General features: G+C 40.8%; 1 protein-coding gene and 21 non-coding genes across 22 annotated transcripts; all 22 read left to right on the forward strand.

The window, feature by feature from the left end:
• Positions 1 to 33: 33 nt before the first annotated feature.
• On the forward strand, positions 34 to 23,848 carry LOC147043919 (junction plakoglobin a-like). Its single transcript, XM_085934472.1, is given in 15 exon segments — positions 34 to 179; positions 10,318 to 10,360; positions 11,609 to 11,821; positions 13,039 to 13,292; positions 13,425 to 13,663; positions 19,134 to 19,335; positions 19,416 to 19,560; positions 19,640 to 19,932; positions 20,159 to 20,377; positions 20,606 to 20,758; positions 20,895 to 21,014; positions 21,904 to 22,054; positions 22,972 to 23,093; positions 23,297 to 23,336; positions 23,712 to 23,848. Coding segments are annotated over 14 exon segments (2,304 nt in total). The 5' UTR covers positions 34 to 179; positions 10,318 to 10,344.
• Positions 13,868 to 13,939, forward strand: trnaq-cug (transfer RNA glutamine (anticodon CUG)). Its single transcript has one exon. It is a non-coding gene; the product is annotated as a tRNA-Gln (tRNA).
• Positions 14,179 to 14,250, forward strand: trnaq-uug (transfer RNA glutamine (anticodon UUG)). The gene has a single exon. It is a non-coding gene; the product is annotated as a tRNA-Gln (tRNA).
• trnaq-uug (transfer RNA glutamine (anticodon UUG)) lies at positions 14,638 to 14,709 on the forward strand. Its single transcript has one exon. It is a non-coding gene; the product is annotated as a tRNA-Gln (tRNA).
• trnaq-uug (transfer RNA glutamine (anticodon UUG)) lies at positions 14,791 to 14,862 on the forward strand. The gene has a single exon. It is a non-coding gene; the product is annotated as a tRNA-Gln (tRNA).
• Positions 14,946 to 15,017, forward strand: trnaq-uug (transfer RNA glutamine (anticodon UUG)). Its single transcript has one exon. It is a non-coding gene; the product is annotated as a tRNA-Gln (tRNA).
• Positions 15,101 to 15,172, forward strand: trnaq-uug (transfer RNA glutamine (anticodon UUG)). The gene has a single exon. It is a non-coding gene; the product is annotated as a tRNA-Gln (tRNA).
• On the forward strand, positions 15,257 to 15,328 carry trnaq-cug (transfer RNA glutamine (anticodon CUG)). Its single transcript has one exon. It is a non-coding gene; the product is annotated as a tRNA-Gln (tRNA).
• Positions 15,411 to 15,482, forward strand: trnaq-cug (transfer RNA glutamine (anticodon CUG)). The gene has a single exon. It is a non-coding gene; the product is annotated as a tRNA-Gln (tRNA).
• Positions 15,565 to 15,636, forward strand: trnaq-cug (transfer RNA glutamine (anticodon CUG)). Its single transcript has one exon. It is a non-coding gene; the product is annotated as a tRNA-Gln (tRNA).
• trnaq-cug (transfer RNA glutamine (anticodon CUG)) lies at positions 15,720 to 15,791 on the forward strand. The gene has a single exon. It is a non-coding gene; the product is annotated as a tRNA-Gln (tRNA).
• On the forward strand, positions 15,876 to 15,947 carry trnaq-uug (transfer RNA glutamine (anticodon UUG)). Its single transcript has one exon. It is a non-coding gene; the product is annotated as a tRNA-Gln (tRNA).
• Positions 16,032 to 16,103, forward strand: trnaq-uug (transfer RNA glutamine (anticodon UUG)). Its single transcript has one exon. It is a non-coding gene; the product is annotated as a tRNA-Gln (tRNA).
• trnaq-cug (transfer RNA glutamine (anticodon CUG)) lies at positions 16,188 to 16,259 on the forward strand. Its single transcript has one exon. It is a non-coding gene; the product is annotated as a tRNA-Gln (tRNA).
• trnaq-cug (transfer RNA glutamine (anticodon CUG)) lies at positions 16,344 to 16,415 on the forward strand. Its single transcript has one exon. It is a non-coding gene; the product is annotated as a tRNA-Gln (tRNA).
• trnaq-cug (transfer RNA glutamine (anticodon CUG)) lies at positions 16,499 to 16,570 on the forward strand. The gene has a single exon. It is a non-coding gene; the product is annotated as a tRNA-Gln (tRNA).
• trnaq-uug (transfer RNA glutamine (anticodon UUG)) lies at positions 16,655 to 16,726 on the forward strand. The gene has a single exon. It is a non-coding gene; the product is annotated as a tRNA-Gln (tRNA).
• trnaq-cug (transfer RNA glutamine (anticodon CUG)) lies at positions 16,809 to 16,880 on the forward strand. Its single transcript has one exon. It is a non-coding gene; the product is annotated as a tRNA-Gln (tRNA).
• trnaq-cug (transfer RNA glutamine (anticodon CUG)) lies at positions 16,964 to 17,035 on the forward strand. Its single transcript has one exon. It is a non-coding gene; the product is annotated as a tRNA-Gln (tRNA).
• On the forward strand, positions 17,120 to 17,191 carry trnaq-cug (transfer RNA glutamine (anticodon CUG)). The gene has a single exon. It is a non-coding gene; the product is annotated as a tRNA-Gln (tRNA).
• Positions 17,274 to 17,345, forward strand: trnaq-cug (transfer RNA glutamine (anticodon CUG)). Its single transcript has one exon. It is a non-coding gene; the product is annotated as a tRNA-Gln (tRNA).
• On the forward strand, positions 17,428 to 17,499 carry trnaq-uug (transfer RNA glutamine (anticodon UUG)). Its single transcript has one exon. It is a non-coding gene; the product is annotated as a tRNA-Gln (tRNA).
• Positions 23,849 to 25,098: the final 1,250 nt, after the last annotated feature.

Here is a 25,098-nt window from a genome sequence, read left to right on the forward strand (position 1 = left end):
CGCTCGCTCGCCGCCTCTGACACAAGAGACAAGCAGAGAGGCAAGGCAGGAGCACTGAGCGCTGCAAACCTCTGGATCGGATCTGCACCTGCACCACGCACACGGAGGATTTAGAGAAAAAAAGGACATAAGTTTAAAGCGGCACGAAGCTGCAACGACCTACCGCCCAGTTAAACAAGGTAACCCAACCCAACCCATATACATTTGAACGCTGGTTATTAATATTACGCACGCACGCACGCATGTATGGAAGAAGGTTAATGAAGCATCCAGTCTGTGGTCCTCTCCTGCAGCATCAGCTCGATGGGTTGATATGTCATTTGGTTTCGTGTCATGAACGTTCACGTTGATAAATGCCGCTCTTACCGGGGAATACATTTACAGTACATGGAGAAGAAGCATGTGTTCCGGTCAAGTCGGAGAATTTTTCGGCCAAGAAACAAACTCATTAAAATTGGATGATGAATCTCTAATTTAGGGCACTGCTTGTGTGATTTGGGTGTATTTAAGTTGGATGTGGATCCTTTTTTTTTTTTTTTTTTTCAATGTGGAGTTTATCTTCTGCATGCTTTGCTGGCATGATGATATAGCCCCCCCCCCCCCACCCCCCTCAAGGCACAGCTTTGCTGTTGTTTTTACTTCAATAAGCCTTTCCCATCAATTTTCTGGAGTGGTTATCTTCATTTGGGGGTAACGGGTGAGCTGGCCCTCTTAAGACCGGTTCCCATCCAAGGCATCACATTAGGTTTTACTTTCATGCTTAAGGACAATTTAGGGGTGTCAAACTCCAGTCCTGATAATGATCCTGATGAATTGAATTTGGGGAAACTTGGAAAACATGTAGGAATGCTGTTGTTTAACACCCCCTGATTTAAAGTCTTCCATGAAACAACATGCATGTTTTTGACGTGTGGGAGAGGGCTTTCATTTTTTTTTTTTTTTATCAATAAGAATCCAATCAATACAGCAAAAAAAGTATTTTTCAATTTCTATTTTTATTTTTACTCGGTGTGAAACCAAAGCCAGTTTGGATGAACACAGAACTAATATCATGGCAGTAATAGAAGACAAACACAAATTAACAGGGTACTTGCATTCACGGTGAAAATGAATCCAAATCAGAAGATTTTTTTTTGTGGTCCACTCAAACTGGGGTCTCCATCTATTTTTGTTTCCCAGGGTGCAGTGCTTCTCCATCATTGTCACTGGTCCAGTACTTTGAGACAAGATGGTAGCAGCTGCAGATGGTGATGAACAAGACTGATCAGTCTGTCAGTCTCACCAATCACTTTCACACCCTAAAATCTTGTCTCAAAGCTCTGAGTTGCCCCCTATTGGTGAATAATATTCATTACATGATTACGCTGCACCACGTTTTTTGGAAAAACAAATAAAATAAAATACAATTTACCACCACACACCTGACTATATATTTCGGTACACTGATAATACAATAGTAAGCTATCTTCTTTGAGTCTTCCAATGTTCATTATTCATATGCCAGTGCAGAAGCATTGGATTCTCAACAGATATTAAATCTGGGATTTATCTCTGAAAGGAGAGGAAGCGTTCATTAGGATAAATGTATTTGTCCCAAGTGGTATTTAATTTTCTCTCTCGCTCTCTCTCTCTCTCTCTCTCTCTCTCTCTCACAATATGTCCCCATGTCTGCTTATTTTGCCACAGTCTTTGGCTGTGAAAGAAGCGTGCATACCAGCCACAAAGCTATTTAACATTGGATAATTATTGGAATTTGATAAGTATTTGTATGCAATTAGAGTTGTTAAATTACAAAACACTTTTTTTTTTCAGCATTCACTATGACAGCTGAAATAAATCATATTGTGTCTGTTCAATTCAAAATTCGGATTTCATGAATGATAGGAAAATGAATGCAACACTTCATCCTGAAAAATGACATATGTGCAGATTTGTGAGTCACCAAGAAACCCAAATCGGTCCAACGGCTGTTGTTAATGCAAATCTGTGCAAATAACTCTGCTGACCTTTTGTCTTGTTAGTGCTTTCATGATGTCCAGTATCCGGAAGCCAGCCATAACTTTAAAATGTTGGATCTTGCCAAATAATGCCCGGGGGGAAAATTGGCATGGGGGATAGATAGATATATCAGGCTTTGTTGAATTCCGTTTTCATGCCACACTGAAAATTGGCATAAAGTTCACTTAAAAAGAATTCTCTGATGAGTCAATTTTCTGCTTGATTGCTCATGTAGCTCTACTTAAAAGAAAACGAGTAGATAGGAACTCCTCTCCATAACCACATGTAAGAAATACAGTACTGACACAAAGACACTTTCATTTGAATCACTACAATTTCGATTTTCTTTTGAATAATAGGCAGCCTAACTAGTCGAAGCACAGTGTTCTAATGAATGTTTCATTTGTGAAATATGAAGTGAAAAAGGGCAAAATGAAGCTATTTGTCTCAAGCCACAAACAATCATGGCTCACCAGTTTTCTGAAGCTGGGCCGTGATTGGTTCTGGCGGTGTCCAATTTGCTCGGGGGTGCCACTCTGCTGCCTCGGCCGGCATCAGGTTTGGCAAGAATTTTCTTGCTTGACATTCTCACCCACTGTTTGTCGTATTGGTGGGAATTCTATTTCCATTCACTTTATATTCTTTGTTTTTCAAACAGTGACTCACAACAAATTCGAATTATAAACAGAAGTTTGGCAGTATACATCTAGGGAATATACTAAACTAGCTAACAAGATTTGCTTTGTGTGCGTACAAGACAGAAGGTGATCATCACGCTCTGGTTGGATCCAATAAATCACACCAATGTTCTTTAATAACCTAGCTGGCCTTGCTAGTGCTTATTGGCCCGGCCTGTGTGTGTAATACACAACAACAACACACTGCAATGGCAGCTTTAAGTTTTGTGTGTCTAAGTGCATGAGTGATTCCAAAGCATCCCAGAACAGAGCCCTGTGGTGTATTGAGGTCAGATGAAAGAAACTGAGAGACATCAGGGGGATGTAAATTGCAGGCACACACTCACAAACAGTGCCCCTGTTTTATAAACAGTTGTGCTACTGGCAGCCATTTACAGCTGGACAGAGTGCTAGTAACGTGCTCTTAATACAAAGTGCAAGAGATTTCTTCCATGATATGGCTGGATGGTAGATATTACAAACTTACAGTGTTTGTGTGGGGTGTGAAGAAAAATGTCACATTTTCACAGTTTATGTAGTCACCAACTGAGATAATTGAATGAATGTTCTAGTAGGTTAAAAAAAAAAACTTGTCCTTGTCAGATGCGTGCAATTGTAAGGACGCCAATTCTCTGCGGCGTGGTTGAACTTGTCAGTATTTTATCTTATTGGCCTGCAATAAGTCGTTCCCACAAGTGGTTTTTGTTGCCATTTCAAAGATAGAGACACCATTGTCTTGATCATAAATAAGGCAGTGTACCTTGAATCTGAGCTACTTTTTTCTTTTTGAGATTTCAAGTTACTTTTCCTCCAAAAACTTTTCTGGAGTGTTTAACAACATCTGTGGTAAGCATTGCCATTTTCCACAACAAATTTGCAAAATCTTTATTTCATTGAATGAGAAATGGAAATCATGAAACATTGCAGGCAAGACCCACAACTTGGCCGAATCTGAATAAAAGAAGAACGGATGCAAAATATAAAGTTAATTTGAAATGACTCCAAGTAGCGGCTTATAGTCCAGAAATTACGGTAATAGTGATATGGCCGTCACATTTGATTTCCATTCAACATTGGATTCAACAAATCAGAAGTAGACCTCTGACTTGGAACACTTTGCTACGTGCTTCAGAAAACATTTCCATTAAACAGCCAACCTCAAATAAATATGTTTCTTCTCTTCCTCACTTAAAGTACATTGCCGTCGGTACAGAATGTTCAAGATTGGAGGCCTAGAACATTGGCTTACCGCTGGTTTGCCAAATGACTCTGTAATTTCTCCACTGAGAAAATTCTCTCCAAACAACAGAGCGAGGTACCTCTGTTGTTGCCATGGTGAACTCAGCAGGTTTCAACCAGCAGGTGTGTGCCACAAGTACATTTGTTTGCATCAGAGTGTGCGAGACCAAGCAACAGACATGTATGTACAATGTGACCAGGAGAATTCAAGAAAAAAAAAAATGGGATGATTTCAAACTCGCTTGTCTCCTCATGACATGTGCTTATGCTCCCTTTGACTGTTTCTGAGACATTGTGCACGCATGCATGAAGAGTTTTTTTTAGGTTGTGTTTGTGTGTGTGAATGCTCGGCGAGAGAGCGAGCGACTGTGTGTGTGAGTGAATGAGACATCAAGGGCGGCCAAGCTATAAAGCGGTCGGTCAGAAGTCTGCATGATAATGACTTTGCTACGGAGCAAACTATCATAACACGCACGGACGCTTTCCTTTCTCCCCACAATATATTAGAAGTTATAAATTGCATTCTTTATTTGTAGTTTTGTTGAAAAATATCATTTCCGTCTCGGTGGTGTGTCCTTGTTTTGAACTGTACTGGAGAAAAAGAAATGGAGAGGAAAAGATACGGCCATTGTAAATTAGCGGGAGTCAAGCTCTTGCTACATGTCTTTGTGTGTATCCAAGGGGAATGGTGTGTTTACAAAGGTATGCATGCATTTGCATGTTCTCCTCCCCACCAGAGTAAAAGTAATGCTGGGTGGGCAATCTATCAATCTGTTTTCAAAGCCTATGTCTCTGCATTTGTGTGTGTATGTTGATATATGCACGTGGTGACAGTGTTAGAATGTGAAGCCAAGCGTAGAGAAATGATTGTGACAAAGATCTGGAAATGTTGCTTATCAGCAGTGATTTGAGCCAACGCGCGGCTCTAATGTTGACAAATATGTGTTCCGGTAGAAACAACTATATTAGAAGAATCTTGATCAAATGTTGAAACCAAAATGTTGTTTTTTTTACTTGGACAACTGCTACATTTGTAGAATTTTGCGCCAAGTGCCTTGGAATGAATTTGGGAGTATTTTCAAACATGCTTGTGAGAACATCCTCCCAAGTATTACTGTTTAAATGTACAGTATTTTCCAGCCTAAAAGTTTTTACTCCATATTGGCAGGTCCACGCTTACATAAGAACGAGACATGGTATGTGTCGGGATTTTTTTATATCATTTAAGAGTCTGGCCAGATGGGAGTTGAACCAAAGACATGCTGCCCTTGTTGTTATTGCCCAGGGGTTTTTAACTTTTGAGATGTATTTTTAGCGGCCCCAGTGTAAAAATAGATGGAGCAAAATATCCAAAAGAGATGAATCAGGTTTCAGTGAGACACCAATTGCACTATGTCTCAATTTCTTTCATAACCAATTTTATGTTCATTGTCTATTACCGACATCGCTCACTGGAAACATGAATAAAAAGTTAATGAAATATTCATTCTATGAGCAGTTTGCTACGCCTGTTTATCAGCTGTCTTGTTTTCTACAGACTTTGCAGCAGTAGCTAATCAGTCACCGACTTGCCGCCGCCGCCGCATTAATATGCACAAATTAATCGAGTTACTGACGGTCCCTCTAAAAAAAAAACTCGATTGTCAAGCAAAAGCGGGCGCCCGTGTATGCGGGGAAGAAGTGCTTCAAACAGGCTTCAGAATGTACAACAACGTCAATGAGGTAGCACACAAAGCTCGTGAAGGAGCGCAGGAGATTGATGGAGAGGGACATGATTAGATGTTTGGAGGATAGATAGGGGACGGCGATGGAGAGGCAGTGATGTTGTATAATGTGAGTGCAGATCACAAAGAATGGGCTTCAGAAAAAATGTCTGTGTTTGTGTGTGTGTGTGTGTGTGTGTGTGTGTGTGTGTGAGGGGGGGGCAGCTTTGATGGGTATGTAGGAGGAATGAAAAGCCTGTCTCCTCCTCTTAACATCACACATGCTTCATCTTCCTCTTTCTGCCTCATTTCTCCTCAGCTTGTTCTTTTCCTTCTACAGCTCACCTCTTTCTCCCTCTCCCTTCTTTTCTACGTTTGGGTTATTTTGACCTCTTATGTTGCCAATATTTTGTCTTTCATTCATTTTTTTTTATTCATATTGGAGTTACAAGGCCAATTTTTTTCAAAACGAATTCAGTACCTGAAGGAAATATCTTTGTTTGGTTAAAACCCCCCCCGAAAAAAATCACTCTGGTTTTATGAAGGACTACAGAAATGAGAGAATAATTTCTGAGAGGATAAAATTGGATGATTTGTACTAAATCAGACGACACAACGATTGCTCGATTAATTGCCGGTTAATTTGATGATCAGTGGATTAATTCGGACACCTCTAACTTTCTTATTCATGCTCCTCAGCTTGAAATGATTAGTAGGAAAAGCATGTGGAGTCCCTTTATTTATGTCTCAGTGGTTGTGCTTCAGGCATGTGGTCAACAATAGGAGTTTTTTTTTTTTTTTTTTTGCTTGCTCGGTGTGATTAGTGAAACCACCGTCCTGCATATCAATCAGTTGTTTACTTGCTTTGTGGTGAAACACTTTCTTCAAGGCCACTGTTGTGTTGTTTAAATTGACATCTTTAGCTTGAACTTCTTACCAGAGCAAAAACGAAATAAAAAAAAATGTCTTACTCAAACACCATTTCTGCTTTTGCACTCGCTTAACCACCTTGACATTTTCACCTTGGCGATCTTCATCACTTTTTATTGCTTTCTAAAGGACTTGAAAAAAATAAGAACTTCATTTCACACTGGAATGTGAAAAAAGGTTGTTTTGTAATTGTCTGTATTTTAAAAAAAAAAACAAGGAGAAAAATCGGATGGGAAATCTATTTTATGAACCATTGCATTCACATTTATACACGATCCACAGTGTAAAGTGGAAAAATTAGAAATCTAAAAATAATCCAACATAACTCGTCTCTTTCAATGCGGAAGAATAGGGTGGAGACAAATGAAGGTGGTGGAAGGGGAAAGAATTGAAAGAAAAACACAGCGGATTAACGGTGATGAAGAGAAGCGAGCATAGGAAGAGGGGGAGGAAGGGAAGGGGCCCAGAAGAAAATGGAGAAGAGATTTATGCCATTGTGTTCAGCTAAGCAAACCAAAACCTGACAACAGAAAGACTAGAAAATATGGACCACTGGGTCTTTTACTTCAAAAAGTTCATGATATAAAAACAACATAGTTCAAATGAATGTACATTTGACAGCTAGGCAGCTAAAACTCTTTTTCATTTGTTTAATTATTATTATTTTTTGATTATGGGATTTCTGCCAAGTAATGTTGGAGTCTCACTCTCTTTGTGAAAATGCTTTTTTTTTCTGGGTGCTTCTATCCCTTTAGGCTGCATCACTTGTCAAAAATCACTTTTCAACACAGTCCTGCAATGAAGTGACTTCGCATACATTTTCTCAATGTCAACAGTGATTAATTTTATGCTAATTTGCTGCGTGATGTGATTTCAGCATGTGTGTTATCTTCTGCTCCACTTTTCTTCATAATATACATCAAACCACCTCCCAGCTCAGTCCACAGCATTTGGAGCTCTGAGTGATAAAGGCCTAATTTGCATTTGGAAAAACCCTAAGGCGCGTTTGTTGTTTTTGGAGTTTTTTTTCCAACCAAACAAGGCTATTATTATTATTATTATTCTCTCTGCTTTACCTCTGAAATTGATTAGCTTACTATATTTCGTTTGGTTCATAGAGAGCATATTTCGGGAGCTGGTTGGTTTAATAGCACATTATGGAAGAGCTCCAACATATTTTTGATTTAATCCAGACATCCAGAGGGATTTAGTCTCCGAGAATAAGCATCATAGAATCAGGGGAAGAAGCCAAATTTGATTCGACCCCCTACCTGTGTATGTCCCTTTTTGCCGTCTGTACTCTATTTGATGTCTTGGCAGTTATTTATGCCTCATAGACCTTTTTTAAAATGAATGTCAAACACCTCAGGAATAAAGTTAAATATAGAAACTTTATTTCTATCTTATGAATGTTCAAACTTGAAATCTTCTGAGCAAGTCACAGGGGGTTCATGCAATATTTAAAAAGTAAAGAAAATCATATTTGAGCTTGTAGAACTAAGTCAGTTATGGCTTTATAGTCAGTAGTTGTCCGTTTGTTCAAGTAGGAGTGGCTATGGCCATTCATTTTTTTGCCAACATGAATATTTGGCCTCATTACGTCGCCCAGTTTATCATTCCAAACATTTTCTTGCCGTTATCGTTTGGTTCGGAACATGTTTTGATAAGAAAACAGTCATCCTCACATTTTGGAAAAGGAAAAGGCATGGGAGAGATAATACCCGAAGGGGATCAAGATTTGCAGGTGGAGGAAAGCTATCATAAAAAGAGGGATGAAGGGAATCCTAAAAGGAAATCAAAAGGGCGAGAAGAAATATATAAAGGGTAAAAAAATTTCCCTTTACAGCTTACTGTCTGTTTCACTTCAATCTTCATGCCCAATCATGTAGATCATCTCTTTCATTTTGTTCTACCATTTCTTTGATTGTGAATTGTTGGCTACTTTGCCAAAATTCAAAGAAAAACATTTCAATCGGTGACAGCGCTCATATAAACGTGCTCTGCTATTAGTGATTTGAACAAGATGTGTTTTTACAAATTGGAACGCAAACATCATGAATGGTGCAATTATAAAAGTCATTTTGCTCACAGGCAGTGAAAAAGAGGAGGTGAAGACTTATTGGTGCAATGTCAAATGGAATTTTTTGTTTTGTTTGTTTTGGGCCTATGCTTTTTGTCTCATTTTTCTTATGCTGTTATGAAAAGCCTGCTTTAACTGGCCAATGGGGACCGATTCATTTTTCGAAGCAGATTTTGCTTGAAAACTCTGGTCAAAATCGGAATTGTCTAGGATGACAAAGACTGATAACATAATCACTATTATTGCCGTTATTGCTCTTGTTAGTACTGAATAGGCTGTCAAACACCGCCATTATGTTCATTTGTTTCACTTGTGTCAGAAACGGAAGCTGCGTATTGATTTGAGACATTTCTTCCACTCTCGACATGTCACATGATTCATGAGTCATACAGTCTGGCAGGAGTACATTTATCCACTATATTGATTTTAAATCAATACCGCTGAGATACGCACGCACGCATCATCATTCTCCAGTTTGATCCTCAGTCGTTTTCCCCCCCCCCCCCAAAAATACCTTTGACTATCTTAAAAGTAAAACAAAATCATTCTATCTTTTCAGTATTGTGAAGAGTTAGAGACTCCCAAGAAATTTCCAGCCAGAAGCAAAGGTATACTTAGGAAAGATCAGCAGTCAGTCAATCAGTGAGCTGACACAAACAGATTGCACTTAGTTTCACAGTTATCGCTCCAGTTTGAAAGCAAACTCAAGTGAAATTACTTTGAGAGTTTGGTCAAGTGTGAACGCTTTAATCAAAACCCTGTTGTGCGGTCGGTAAACATGAAAGCTCTGGCAATTTGGATTCCAAGAAGCCCCGAGAGGTTTTATAGCGTCATGTTGACTCGTCTAAAGTTAAAAAGGCCGACGTGTGATTGAGCGATTTTGCTTGGCTGTTCTATGGGTTTGTTACTTCTGGGCTGTGTTAAGAGAATTGGAAATAGTTTTCCACTCTGTAACATAGAAATGAGCAGTTACGTTAAGACTTTGTTCTTTATTATTTGGAAATTGTTGGAAATTTAGAAAATGTTTTTTTTTTTTGTGTTGAGATTTTTTTTCCCCCTATGAAGTCCAAATAAAAGCTGCTGTGAATTTTGTGAGTCATCATCTTACCTACTAGTTCCCTAGGCAGATCGTAACAATGTTTTATTCACTTATTAATCACAGGTAAATAGTGACACTGGAGCAGTGAGTGACTTATTGAGGATGTCAGGGGGAAATAAAAAGCAAAGGCGGGTTAAGGCACATCAGTGGATAGATTTGTCATTTTTAACCGGACCTACTTGAACCCTAAAATGTTTTTGATGAATCTTCTAGTTAAGTCAACCAATGGGACTTGGTGCTTCAACACCAGTGAGGGAAAATTGCGAGCAAAATTTCCATGACATTTAAAATCCCCCATCTGTTCATGTTTAATTAGATTGGGGCTTGCATGTACAGAGTTGCAAAGTAATTTGCACCACTCCAGACAGTCCTCTCAAGAGGCTACACGTTATAATGGAGGAGTTTGCTATGTGGATGAGAAAACGTTGAGGAACTGTGTGGCAAAGTTGTTGAGTGACTTGAAATCGCGTATCCATATGGACTTTGAACTGCTAACGTGTGTTGAGTCGATTCCTGATATCCAAAATTTAAAGAAAAGTTCATGAGAATATTTTGTCTTGTCTCATACTGGGAACCTCTGTTTTCTTGCAGGTCAGAGGTCAGTGCAAGTGGACGGGGATGATGTCCATGCAAAGTAAGTATCCTTGATGGTTTTCCAGACATGAACTTTCCTTAAATCATTTGATCACTCGCAATCCTAGCTTTGAGTATGTAACACAAGGCTTCATTGCTTTCTAGGCTGAATTAGCCGTAATTAACTTGAGTGGGATTTCTAATTTTGTGGAAAAAAATCCGTTCCTTTTCACAATCATCTTGACCTGTTTTTATACTCAGGAATCCTTTTTTTTTTTAATTGCAAATATGCGGCATTGTTCCTTCAAGTGTGCGATTCGTTTGGATATTTTAATCAATTCATAATTACATCTGTTGCCTGATTGTTTTTTTTTCATACGATTAAACGTGTCGAATCAGCCTGCTGTTTTCTGTCACGTTTATATGTTGTTGTTGTTTTTTTTTTTAAAAGACAAAAGTTTGATCTGGCCTTCACTGTGTTTCTGCCTCGCTCAATCTGTTCAGCACAGCCTGATTCCACCAGAGTGTCTAATCATGGTTGTCTGATACAACGGGCCTCAGTAGAATTAAGCTGCTCGCTAAATAGCTTCCTGCCAGATTGGGCTACTTGCAGTAATATGACAACATCAAATTTTTGGAGCACAGAATAGCAAAATGATGATATCGTTGAAGTAACTGACTTTGGAGGGCTGTTTGTCAGGATACAGAATGAAGTGAGGAAAAACAGATTTGATATTTTTGCACATGCGTACCATTGCAGTTCAAACCAGACAGCAGTTTGACACACATTTCTCATATTGGGCTTCATGAGAGGGGCGAGATATATGAAAAACCTTATGACCGGAACACAAATCCGGACATTCAACTAAGGTCACATACGTTGCCTTGAGGCTTTCAAAGTCAGATGGCTCCAACTGGATCTTGGCCTCACCTGCGAGGTCCGTCTGCCGCACACAGATATCATGCAGCGCACTGGTGCCATAAGCACTGAGGCAACCCTTGCAGAGAGGCAATTATAGTGGGCTAGGCCACACAATCCAGATGCCAGCAAATCCAATACCCTGCCAGGTGCTTTATGGACACTTCCTATTAACCAGTAAAAAAAAAAAAAACTCAGAAGCTGAGATGCAAAGACTATCTTAAAAGGAGCCTGAAATGAATTGAATGATGAACTAAATCCAATGCCTTTACCAGACCACAAAGTGTTTGTGAATGATTTGATTGACATAGAGAGATAGCGGCAAGGTGATTTCAGAATAATAACAGCAAAAGATATTGACCAGTAAAAGCAGCATCTTTTGGTTTTCAGGGAATGAGGCAGATAGTGTGGTGAAAGTGGCTGAGTGGCAGCAGACCTACTATGCTTCAGATTCTGGCATCCAATCAGCAGCCACCACAGTGCGGGATGATGACAGCAGTACTGGGTGCAGTGGCAGTAAGAAGTACACAAGTAGTACAACTAGTACTATGACTGCGCCGGTGATAACCAGCACTGAAACAGGAGCAGCTGGTGAACAAGAAGGTATTTTTTTTTTTTTTATCCTGCTTGTGCTGTTAAGAAATAATTGCCATTGGGGATTTGAGTGGAAATCAATCTCATGCCAGCTTTGATCTGCAACAATGGGCAAGTTTCGCATCACATCGTTCGGTCTTTTACTTATTGGAGCTTTTTATCCAACTGTGAGGCGAACTGTGCCTCATCGTGCCACCTATTATTAATATTATTATTATTTTTTCAAATGACCTTATTATGATTATAAGTTTGTCATCCCTTTGGCAAAATAATAAATACAAATGGTCTCAGTCATTAAATACCTGCAATAAAGCTAGCAATATTTGTACGAAACTTAGCGAATTTGATGCCACAAGGTGTGAGAAAGCCCAAATGGAAAAAATTCAATTGTTATTTTCTTGTTTGGTGTGTTGACTGAAATGCCCTTTGTATCACTACTTTGGAATGATTGTAGTTTCACACCTCAACAAGCTTGCACTGAAAGCAATTGATCCTCACATCTTATCGGTGCGCTGTTCATTTTCAGGTCTGTTAGTCCGGCTTCACGCTCAAGTTTCCATTCGTCATCAACGAAAGTCACTCCCTTGAGTTCCCTTCAAAATTCATATGAATTGTGATTCATATTTCTTTTATAATCAAGCACTTTTTTCCCTCAGGTAACAACCAATCACAGCTCATGTGACATTGACAAGCTGACCTTGAATCTTTTTCTTGGTTATTTCAAAAGCGCCGCACAACAAGATCCAAAACATGTTATTTAAATCAAGTCCCATTGCCTCAGTAAATAGTAAACAGTTTCTTTCGTCATGATTGTTCATGGTGTTTGCTCTCCATTCCAGTATTGATATTTCAGTATTGATCTCCCCAACACCATAACATACATGTAATTGGAGAGAGAAGCTTGAACTGTTGCCCCTAGGACATGTTCACTGTGAGATGGAATTTTTTTTTTTTTGATCAGCGTTACGTTAGTTAATCTAACTCTTCCATTGAGTCAAGTTCTTGATTTATTTATTTGTAAAAATACTGCGTCTAAAATCCATTTTGTCATTTAACGAGTCCTGCTTGTTGGGAAAGCGTTCCTCATTCGTTTAAGTATATATATGTCATTCTCGTCGACATTGTTAGTCTCCCAAAAATGTAAAAGCCTTTTTCAATTTGGGCCATTTGTGTCACTGATGGAAAATGTAAGTTCATTCAGTCTCTGTTTCAATTTCCCTCCACAGATTTAGATGCTCAGTACTCATTAACCCGGGCCCAGCGTGTCAGGGCGGCCATGTTTCCAGAGACACTGGTGGAAGGAGAGGCAGCCATATCTGTCCAAGCAGATCCCAGCCAACAGAGTAATGTGCAAAGACTAGCCGAGCCTTCGCATTTACTAAAGACAGCCATAGTTCACCTGATCAATTACCAGGATGACGCCGAGCTGGCCACAAGAGCGGTGCCGGAGCTCACCAAGCTCCTTGCAGATGATGATCCGGTACTTTATAAATCTTTATGACTACCATGCTGGATATATTTGATGTCTTTATGTTAGTGTCTTCATGAAGCCTTTGGACTGAAACTCTACTTTTCTTTCTACCCTGATACACAATCTTGCGCTGTTTACTAGGTAGTGGTCAACAAGGCAGCCATGATCGTTAACCAGCTGACTCGTAAAGAGGCGAGTCGCCGGGTGCTGGTGCAATCTCCCAACATGGTAGGAGCCGTGGTTCGTGCCATGACAACGGCAGTTGACATGGAGACAGCTCGTTGCACTGCAAGCATCCTCCACAGCCTGTCGCACCAGAGTGAGGGACTGCAGGCCATATTCAAGTCCGGTGGGATACCAGCACTTGTCCGGATGCTGAGGTACAATCATTTGAACTGGATTACTAAACATTCATGTTTGAGTCTACCATACATACCACTGATCTTTTATCACTCTGGACTCTTAATCCAGGAATCTGAGTTCAAGTCTCAGTGGAACCTCAACCTTTTTGTCATCTGGGAAATGTTTGCAAAATGATTGCTTCTGACCTGCCCCATGAAACCACATGCCTTATCAAACAGTAAGGTTCCATGGTGTAATGGTTAGCACTCTGGACTCTGAATCCAGGAATCTGAGTTCAAGTCTCGGTGGAACCTCAACCATTTTGTCATCTGGAAAAATGTGCAAAATGATTGCTTGTGAGCTGCCCCATGACCCATATGCCTTACCAGACCAAAGGGTTCCATGGTGTAATGGTTAGCACTCTGAATCCAGGAATCTGAGTTCCAGTCTCAGTGGAACCTCTACCTTTTTATCATCTGTGAAAAATTTGCAAAATGATTGCTTGTGAGCTGACCCATAAAACCATAAAACCATATGCCTCATCAGACTAGAAGGTTCCATGGTGTAATGGTTAGCACTCTGGACTTTGAATCCAGTGATCTGAGTTCAAATCTCAGTGGAACCTCAACCTTTTGTCATCTGGGAAATATTTGCAAAATGATTGCTTCTGAGCTGCCCCATGAAACCACATGCGTTATCAAGCCAGAAGGTTCCATGGTGTAATGGTTAGCACTCTGGAAGTTGAATCCAGTGATCTGAGGTCAAGTCTCAGTGGAACCTCAACCTTTTTGTCATCTGGGAGAAATTTGCAAAATGATTGCTTCTGAGCTGCCCCATGAAACCACATGCCTTACCAAATCACATGGTGTAATGGTTAGCACTCTGGACTTTGAATCCAGTGATCTGAGTTCAAATCTCAGTGGGGCCTCAATCTTTTCGTCATCTGGGAGAAATCTGCAAAATGATTGCTTCTGAGCTGCCCCATGAAACCACATGCCTTACCAGACCAGAAGGTTCCATGGTGTAATGGTTAGCACTCTGGACTTTGAATCCAGTGATCTGAGTTCAAATCTCAGTGGAACCTCAACTTTTTGTCATCTGGGAAATGTTTGCAGTGATTGCTTGTGAGCTGCCCCATGAAACCACATGCCTTATCGAACCAGAAGGTTCCATGGTGTAATGGTTAGCACTCTGGACTTTGAATCCAGTGATCTGAGTTCAAATCTCAGTGGAACCGCAACCTTTTTGTCATCTGTGAAAAACTTGCAAATGATTGCTTGTGAGCTGCCCCATAAAACCATATGCCTTATCAGATCAGAAGGTTCCATGGTGTAATGGTTAGCACTCTGGACTTTGAATCCAGCGATCTGAGTTCAAATCTCAGTGGAACCTCAACCATTTTGTCATCTGTGAAAAACTTGCAAATGATTGCTTGTGAGCTGCCCCATAAAACCATATGCCTTATCAGATCAGAAGGTTCCATGGTGTAATGGTTAGCACTCTGGACTTTGAATCCAGTGATCTGAGTTCAAATCTCAGTGGAACCTCAACCATTTTGTCATCTGTGAAAAACTTGCAAAATGATTGCTTGTGAGCCGCCCCATGAAACCATATGCCTTTCCTGATCGAAAGGTTCCATGGTGTAATGGTTAGCACTCTGGACTCTGAATCCAGGAATCTGAGTTCAAGTCTCAGTGGAACCTCAACCTTTTGTCATCTGGAAAAATTTGCAAAATGATTGTTTCTGAGCTGCCCCATGAAACCACATGCTTCAACAGACCAAAAGGTTCCATGGTGTAATGGTTAGCACTCTGGACTCTGAATCCAGGAATCTGAGTTCAAGTCTCAGTGGAACCTCAACCTTTTGTCATCTGGAAAAATTTGCAAAATGATTGTTTCTGAGCTGCCCCATGAAACCACATGCTTCAACAGACCAAAAGGTTCCATGGTGTAATGGTTAGCACTCTGGACTCTGAATCCAGGAATCTGAGTTCAAGTCTCAGTGGAACCTCAACCTTTTTGTCATCTGGAAAAATTTGCAAAATGATTGCTTGTGAGCCGCCCCATGAAACAACATGCCTCACCAGCCCAGAAGGTTCCATGGTGTAATGGTTAGCACTCTGGACTCTGAATCCAGTGATCTGAGTTCAAATCTCAGTGGGACCTCAACCTTTTTGTCATCTGGGAAATATTTGCAAAATGATTGCTTCTGAGCTGCCCCATGAAACCACATGCCTTATTAAACCAGAAGGTTCCATGGTGTAATGGTTAGCACTCTGGACTTTGGATCCAGTGATCTGAGTTCAAATCTCAGTGGAACCTCGAACTTTTTGTCATCTGTGAAAAACTTGCAAAATGATTACTTGTGAGCTGCCCCATAAAACCATATGCCTCCTTAACCCAGAGGGTCCCATGGTGTAATGGTCAGCACTCTGGACTTTGAATCCAGTGATCTGAGTTCAAATCTCAGTGGGACCTCAACCTTTTTGTCATCTGGGAGAAATTTGCAAAATGATTGCTTCTGAGCTGCCCCATGAAACCACGTGCCTTACCAAATCACAAGGTTCCATGGTGTAATGGTTAGCACTCTGGACTCTGAATCCAGTGATCTGAGTTCAAATCTCAGTGGGACCTCAACCTTTTTGTCATCTGGGAGAAATCTGCAAAATGATTGCTTCTGAGCTGCCCCATGAAACCACATACCTTACCAGACCAGAAGGTTCCATGGTGTAATGGTTAGCACTCTGGACTCTGAATCCAGGAATCTGAGTTCAAGTCTCAGTGGAACCTCAACCTTTTTGTCATCTGGAAAAATTTGCAAAATGATTGCTTGTGAGCCGCCCCATGAAACAACATGCCTCACCAGCCCAGAAGGTTCCATGGTGTAATGGTTAGCACTCTGGACTCTGAATCCAGTGATCTGAGTTCAAATCTCAGTGCGACCTCAACCTTTTTGTCATCTGGGAAATATTTGCAAAATGATTGCTTCTGAGCTGCCCCATGAAACCACATGCCTTATTAAACCAGAAGGTTCCATGGTGTAATGGTTAGCACTCTGGACTTTGAATCCAGTGATCTGAGTTCAAATCTCAGTGGAACCTTGAACTTTTTGTCATCTGTGAAACTTGCAAAATGATTGCTTCTGAGCTGCCCCATGAAACCATATGCCTTAACAGACCAGAAGGTTCCATGGTGTAATGGTTAGCACTCTGGACTCTGAATCCAGGAATCTGAGTTCAAGTCTCAGTGGAACCTCAACCTTTTTGTCATCTGGGAGAATTTGCAAAATGATTGCTTGTGAGCTGCCCCATGAAACCATATGCCTTACCAAGCCATATGGTTCTATGGTGTAATGGTTAGCACTCTGGACTCTGAATCCAGGAATCTGAGTTCAAGTCTCAGTGGAACCTCAACCTTTTTTGTCATCTGGAAAAATTTCCTAAATGATTGCTTGTGAGCTGCCCCATGAAACCATATGCCTTAACAGATCAGTAGGTTCCATGGTGTAATGGTTAGCACTCTGGACTCTGAATCCAGGAATCTGAGTTCAAGTCTCAGTGGAACCTCAACCTTTTTGTCATCTGTGAAACTTGCAAAATGATTGCTTGTGAGATGCCCCATGAAACCATATGCCTTAACAGATCAGTAGGTTCCATGGTGTAATGGTTAGCACTCTGGACTCTGAATCCAGGAATCTGAGTTCAAGTCTCAGTGGAACCTCAACCTTTTTGTCATCTGTGAAACTTGCAAAATGATTGCTTGTGAGATGCCCCATGAAACCATATGCCTCCTTACCCAAGAGGGTTCCATGGTGTAATGGTTAGCACTCTGGACTTTGAATCCAGTGATCCGAGTTCAAGTCTCGGTGGGACCTCGGACTTTTGTCAGTTATCTGTGAAACTGGTCGCTTGTGTTCTGTGCCATGACACAATATGCCTAACAGTAACTGGAAATGAGGTGTAATGGTTAGCACTCTGGACATTAAGGGTAGGGCTAGTGTTAATAATAGGTTTAGAGTTGGGGTTAGGGGTGCGTTAGGGTATGGGTTGGGGTTAGCCATTTTCAGGTGTTCCTAATAACAGGCCACTTCATTAGGGAAAAATCATGGTCAAAGCTTAGGTGAAAGTGAAAAGTGCCACACCCGCCCTCACCCCCACTTTCTGATTGGCTGTTGGATCTGTGACGTCACTCGGACACTCCATTAGGTACACCGCCATTTTCAGGTGTACCTAATCACAGGCCACTTCATTAGGGAAAAATCATGGTCAAAGGTTAAATGAAAGTGAAAAGTGCCACACCCGCCCAACCCCCCACTTTCTGATTGGCTGGTTGATCTGTGACGTCACTCGGACACAGGTGCACCTAATTACAGGCCACTTCATTAGGGAAAAAACTTAAGTGAAAGTGAAAAGTGCCACACCCGCCCTCACCCCCACTTTCTGATTGGCTGTTGGATCTGTGACGTCACTCGGACACTCCATTAGGTACACCGCCATTTTCAGGTCTACCTAATAACAGGCCACTTCATTAGGGAAAAATCATGGTCAAAGTTTAAATGAAAGTGAAAAGTGCCACACCCAAACAACCCCCCACTTTCTGATTGGCTGGTTGATCTGTGACGTCACTCGGACACAGGTGCACCTAATTACAGGCCACTTCATTAGGGAAAAAACTTAAGTGAAAGTGAAAAGTGCCACACCCGCCCTCACCCCCACTTTCTGATTGGCTGTTGGATCTGTGACGTCACTCGGACACTCCATTAGGTACACCGCCATTTTCAGGTGTACCTAATCACAGGCCACTTCATTAGGGAAAAATCATGGTCAAAGCTTAAATGAAAGTGAAAAGTGCCACACCCAAACAACCCCCCACTTTCTGATTGGCTGGTTGATCTGTGACGTCACATGGACACAGGTGTACCTAATCACTTCATTAGGGAAAAAGTTTAAGTGAAAGTGAAAAGTGCCACACCCGCCCTCACCCCCACTTTCTGATTGGCTGTTGGATCTGTGACGTCACTCGGACACTCCATTAGGTACACCGCCATTTTCAGGTGTACCTAATAACAGGCCACTTCATTAGGGAAAAATCATGGTCAAAGCTTAAATGAAAGTGAAAAGTGCCACACCCGCCCAACCCCCCACTTTCTGATTGGCTGGTTGATCTGTGACGTCACTCGGACACAGGTGCACCTAATTACAGGCCACTTCATTAGGGAAAAAACTTAAGTGAAAGTGAAAAGTGCCACACCCGCCCTCACCCCCACTTTCTGATTGGCTGTTTGATCTATGAACTCTCGTTCACTGAAAAGATCCGTTCCTTTGAACGAATCGTTCACTCACGATCCGAACACTTCCCCACATCATAATGATGCTTTAAAAGCTATTGCAAAACTCACTGGTAGCAGATGGACACATGATTCCAAAGACAGTCATATAATGTGAAATAAAATCTTTATTAACATTTATATTGCCATCCTGTCTTTTTTTTTTTTTTTTTTTTTTACAGTTCACCTGTGGAGACAGTTTTATTTTACGCCATAACCACCCTTCACAACCTTCTGTTGCACCAAGAGGGAGCCAAGATGGCAGTGCGTCTTGCTGATGGTCTTCAACGGATGGTCCCCTTACTGAAAAAGAGCAACCCCAAGTTCCTTGCCATTACCACAGATTGTCTACAGCTCCTGTCTTACGGCAACCAAGAGAGCAAGGTGAATGCGGTTAGGTGTGGATGTTCAACTTGAAGCGGTGCTAAGTAATTACTTACCGACTTACTTCCGGCTTTTCACAGCTAATCCTACTCGCCAATGGCGGCCCAGAGGGTCTGGTGTTCATCATGAGGAACTACAACTATGAGAAGCTGCTATGGACGAGCAGTCGGGTACTCAAAGTACTGTCTGTGTGTCCCAGCAACAAGCCCGCCATAGTAGAAGCTGGTACAAATAAAGAACTAAACAGTCAACAACAGGTGATGAAGACAGTGTGGTGTCAATCTCGATTTACATCTGCCTGCAGGGGGTATGCAAGCTTTGGGTCAGCATCTCACAGGGTCGAGTCAGCGTCTGATTCAGAACTGTCTATGGACGCTTCGCAACCTTTCCGATGCTGCAACCAAGCAAGTATGTATGGCTTCACCTTTATGCTACAGAAACGATATTGTGCACTGTGCACTCTCTTTCTGTCTCTAGGAAGGTTTGGATGGTCTGCTGCAGATATTAGTCACCCAGCTGGGTTGTGATGATGTCAACATGTTGACCTGCGCGACAGGCATCTTGTCCAACCTCACTTGTAACAACTCCCGCAACAAGGTAGCCATGGAAATGAAGAAAACAATGGACGATGTAAACATGTTTTTGTGTGGATGTTATCAAATAAATCAGTTTCATGTTAATCTACGGCAATATGTCGTTTTGATGTGTTTATTTTTTTCCAACCAGTTTGAATTAAACATTTGAATTAGGCTTACAAGCTATACAAGGGTCAGAAAAATACAATTTCAAAAAAATAATAATAATAAAACTTGCTTCATTTCAGACTCTAGTCACTCAGTTTGGCGGGGTGGAGGCACTGATCCATGCCGTACTGCGTGCTGGTGAAAAGGAAGATGTTGCAGAGCCCGCAGTTTGCGCCTTGCGTCACCTGACGTCACGCCACCATGATGCTGAGCTGGCCCAGAATGCCGTGCGGCTGCACTACGGTGTCCCCGCTGTGGTCAAGCTGCTGGGGCAGCCACACTACTGGCCTGTTATAAAGGTGACACTGCACCACGCCTACAGTAGAAAGGAAATTGAGATAAAAAAAAAAAAAGTCAAGTGACATTTGTACTGAGAAATACCTTGTGTGTAATTTCTCTTGCCTGTTGTACCAGTACTTTGAATTAATTTTTTTAATGTTCTGTAATGATCTCTTTTGGATTGTTATATTTCTCTGTGGCTACTTACAATGTAACTATGTCTGATCTGACTTGGCTAATTGATCCAGGCTACTGTTGGCCTCATCCGGAACCTTGCGCTGTGCCCTGTCAATCAAGCACCTTTGAGGGATGCGGGGACTATTCCACGATTGGTAAACCTGCTTTTAAAGGCTCACCAGGACACACAGAGGCATACCTCCTCTTCTCAGCAGACATATCAGGTATGGAAATCCCCCCCCCCCACACACATAGGCACATACAGACTACAAGCTATATAGCAAGCAATATTATGATGGATTACCAAGATCCTTTCTGTCTTTGATATACTGCATTCTCCTTTTCCGAATATTTGAATAGGATGGTGTTCGTATGGAGGAGATTGTGGAGGGTTGCACGGGAGCACTTCACATTCTGGCCAGAGATCCTATTAACAGAGGAGAGATTGCCAGCATGCAGACCATACCGCTTTTTGTGCAGGTACACCATTCAGGACTAAGAACACACTCAAATTCATAGGAAGGAAGGAAGTCCATTATTTATTTCATAAACAGCCACATCTGCCTCTTGCAAGGGGGGGGGAATAATACTTTCTTCTTTATTCCTAGAATATAATCAGGATTAAATTTCATATGATTACAAGCAGTGGAGTTTCTTTCGATTGCAATGGATGAGAAGTTTTAAAATGGAACAGACATGGTGTTGAATAAATATCAGCAAGGCAGTGGAATAAGGCAAAAAAACAGATTTACTCAAGTAAAAGTCCAAAAGTTCAATCCAAGCCCTGTAGTGGTCTCAAAATCAAACAGTGTTTACTATATTTAGTATAGTATATAGTAGAATGCATCTCAATACGCTGCTGCTATTTGCGTGTATTTTAATGAGGTAATTGGCAGTGAAATTGCTCACCTCTATGCCATGAATAAACTACGTCTAATTCACTCACACCAGTGCTAATAGTCACACATTGTTTTGGGGTCAGAAACAACGCCTACGGAAAGCGGGTGTGAAATTAGCGCTACTCGCTGGGAGCCTCTTAGTGATCAGAGAAATGGGATGGATGGATGGATGGATGGATGGATGAATGGATGGATGGATGGATGGATGGATGGATGGATGGATGGATGGATGGATGGATGGATGAATGGATGGATGGATGGATGGATGGATGGATGGATGAATGGATGGATGGATGGATGAATGGATGGATGGATGCTAGTTGGCTGAGAGTAGAGCAGTTAAGCAGAAAGAAACATTAAAGGAAACATAACATGCAAAAAGCTGTGCTCCTCTTGTTAGTCCAAATAAGGAGAAGTCATTAGAACAATCATTCCAAAGTGCCAAATGTGTGTGTCGTACGTATATTCAGCTGCTGTACTCGTATGTGGAGAATGTGAAACGAGTAGCTGCGGGAGTTTTGTGTGAACTGGCGCTGGATAAACAGTCAGCGGAACTCATCGATGCAGAGGGCGCATCAGCACCACTCATGGAATTACTGCACTCCAACAACGAGGGAATCGGTATGTCCTTTTTTAAAAAAAAATCCTATACACACAAAACTCAAATTCACAAGTTTTACAACTGGATACAAGCCAACTTTTCAACCAGTCACACTTTATGGGATGAACCAATGGCAACAAATAATATATGCGCTCGGCCTAACTTCATTTTCATGATGCGGTACCGTTCGGGTTTAAAAGAAGCGTTTTCAAAGCAGTACTCGGGTTTCAAAATTTTCAAGTAAAGCTTAGTTTGAAAGAGACAGTGATGTCATTGTAGAAACATTTGACATGATTCAGGTATGTTAGTATGGCAACCAATTAGCCACCCCGTGAAGTTTTCAGTGACAAGTGTTGATTGAAAATTCACTGATTTAATCTGCGGCTCCCCAAACGATGTTTTTGTAAACAAAACATGGTTCGGTTAATTACTTTTGATAAGCAGCTTGGCACCTTGCAAAGCAGCGAGCAGCATGCGGGAATAACTGAATGAGGCAATTACTGTGTCTAGATATGGTATAAAAACACCAACAAATTTTTTATTTTTTTTTTTTCCTGACATAGTAGCCTTTTATTGCATTTCGTGAACCAATTAGTTGGAAATAAAACCTGGACTGAATTTGGTAGCAGTGCAGCATTCCATACAAATATATTGCAGTCAACATTATTGATAATATCACAATATAGTAATAATGATAATCTTTTTTTTTAAAAAGATCCGATGAGAGAAAACGTTAACAACTAAAATGTCAACTTAAAATAATTCTAATTATTTCACGAGTTTAAATGCCTTATTATTATTATTGTTATTATTATATGAACAAAGTGACAAAACTGTGACTATTCTTGCAATATTAAAGTTCTTTGAGAAGCCTACTTCTGCGAGGTTAACTGGAGTTTCCATTTGGGTTAATATAAACTTCGATATCTCTCCACAGCCACCTACGCTGCAGCAGTGCTCTTTCGAATTTCAGAGGACAAAAGCTCAGACTACAGGAAAAGAGTGTCAGTGGAGCTCACACACTCGCTCTTCAAACATGACCCTGCTGCCTGGGAAATGGTGAGAATTACAAGATTTTGGGGATGATGAAAACTTGACATTATTTCAAAAGTATATATTTGCAAATTTCCCAAGTCGGTGTCATCATCTCAAATATTCATCTCGAGATGTTTGCAAATCATTTTCTCAAATCGGGACAATCACTATACACAGCAATGGATTAACTGAAAATTGTAAATCAAATCATTTTGTTTCCCCTCAAGGCCCACACAGTTCCCTTGGAGACCACATACTTGGCTGATGGTGAGTCTGACAATTTTTTTTATCGTGCTTCTGCTGGAAATTTGACAGGCATCATTGCTAGAACAATACAGAAAGACAATCCTGTGTGCCTTCCGTCAAGATTCGTGGGGAGTTTCACCTCTTTGTGCAAGACAAGCTGGATTTGAGTGCCAGCCATGTTATGTGTCTAGCAAGGGCCCTTTGGTGTTGTCGCAATGTGCCCTACTTGTGGGCTGTCAAAAAGTTATTTTTAGACTCTTTGCAATTTTTGACAAGCGCAAACATTTTCAACGGGTTAAAAACATCATCATTCATTTCCAGTCATTTCTGCTGGGAAACATATGCCCGTCTCTCTCTCTCTCTCTCTCTCTCTCTCTCTGTTCCCTTTTTTTTTAGAGTTAGATGGCCCCTACCCTCCCTACGGCTATACCGAGCTGCCTCTGGACACTTTGCCGTTAGACCCTGACCTCCATGAGTCTTACATACCCGACATGAGATATGATGCAAGACAGGCCTACCCTGAACCACTCTAACAGGTAAATGACATGTTACAGCCTTGACCTAATAATGGCTCTGTGTTATTGCCACCGCCAATAGAGAAATGACTGAAAAATACTGATATGGCTAATAACTGACTGAGCTGTGCAATGAAATTAGCACTCGGGGCTTTTTGAGGAACATGTGTTAGAACATCCAGTCCGTTCTAATTTTTACAGTGCCTCTGTTTTGTTTTCATTAAATATAATTAAAGTGAGCCCTGAAGTGAAAATCTGCAAATAATTCATGCGCCTCTAAGTGGGTTTGTAATTGTGGATAGAAGCTACAAAAAAAAACAAAAAACACAGAGTGATCATGAAGCACCAAAACTCTCACAAATGAATACAAATTGCATTGCAGGAGCAATTAATTTGAATTTAATTAATTTGATGATGTTTCTACACAGTTTGTTTTCTTTCGACTAACATGTGGAAATTCAATCATGTTCTAACAAAAAAAAAAAGAGCAACCTCACAGTCATTTGCACAGCCTGATTCTAGAAAACGAATCAATAAAAATTGGGGATTTTTAAGAGTTTGTAATGGAACAAAAAAAAAAAAATCCTTTGTGTATCAAACATCAATTTACATCATCATTTCATGAAGGATATTATTCTGGAGGCAAGTTGCTCAGAAAAGAGGGGGAGAGAAATGTCCTCTTAAATTTAACGGGGAGCGCTTGGAATTCACCGGCAGAAAAATAAACATGTTTACATTGAGCTGAAAGTCTACCAGGAGAACGTGACTCCTTGGTCTCAGTGCAACTGATGTTCAGCTCTATTTTTTTGCTGGCATCAAGCCAGTGCCTGGGGAAATTGCAGTCTTTATGCAATTTTGCTTACAACCCCTGGTGAATCCTTGCTGGTTTTTTTTTTTTTTTCTACCATCAACCTACCACACAAGAGAAGAAAACATCAGTCTATGATGCATTTTTTTATGCTGTATTTTTCTTTTGGATTCTTTTCCCGCCAAATTTCCCCATTTCACAAGGTTTTCTATAACTAGCAATGTTCTGTTTGTCCGTGTTTTATGGTACAGATGTTATAAAATGTCATTTTATGTCTTGCAGGATCTTCAAACAGAGTCTAACCCATACGGATGATTAACAAATCACAGAAAGAAGGGACTGAAGGAATCTTGGAGGAAAAAAATAAATAAAAGAAAGCTTCTGAAAGTCTTAATGACAATGAGAAATCAAGCCTTTTCAAACTTTTCTAAAGTGGAAAATATCCCAGTTGGCAATCAAG

Source organism: Syngnathus leptorhynchus, chromosome 16, assembly GCF_054491065.1.
Source record: "Syngnathus leptorhynchus isolate UIUO chromosome 16, UIUO_Slep, whole genome shotgun sequence".
Lineage (NCBI taxonomy): Eukaryota > Metazoa > Chordata > Actinopteri > Syngnathiformes > Syngnathidae > Syngnathus > Syngnathus leptorhynchus.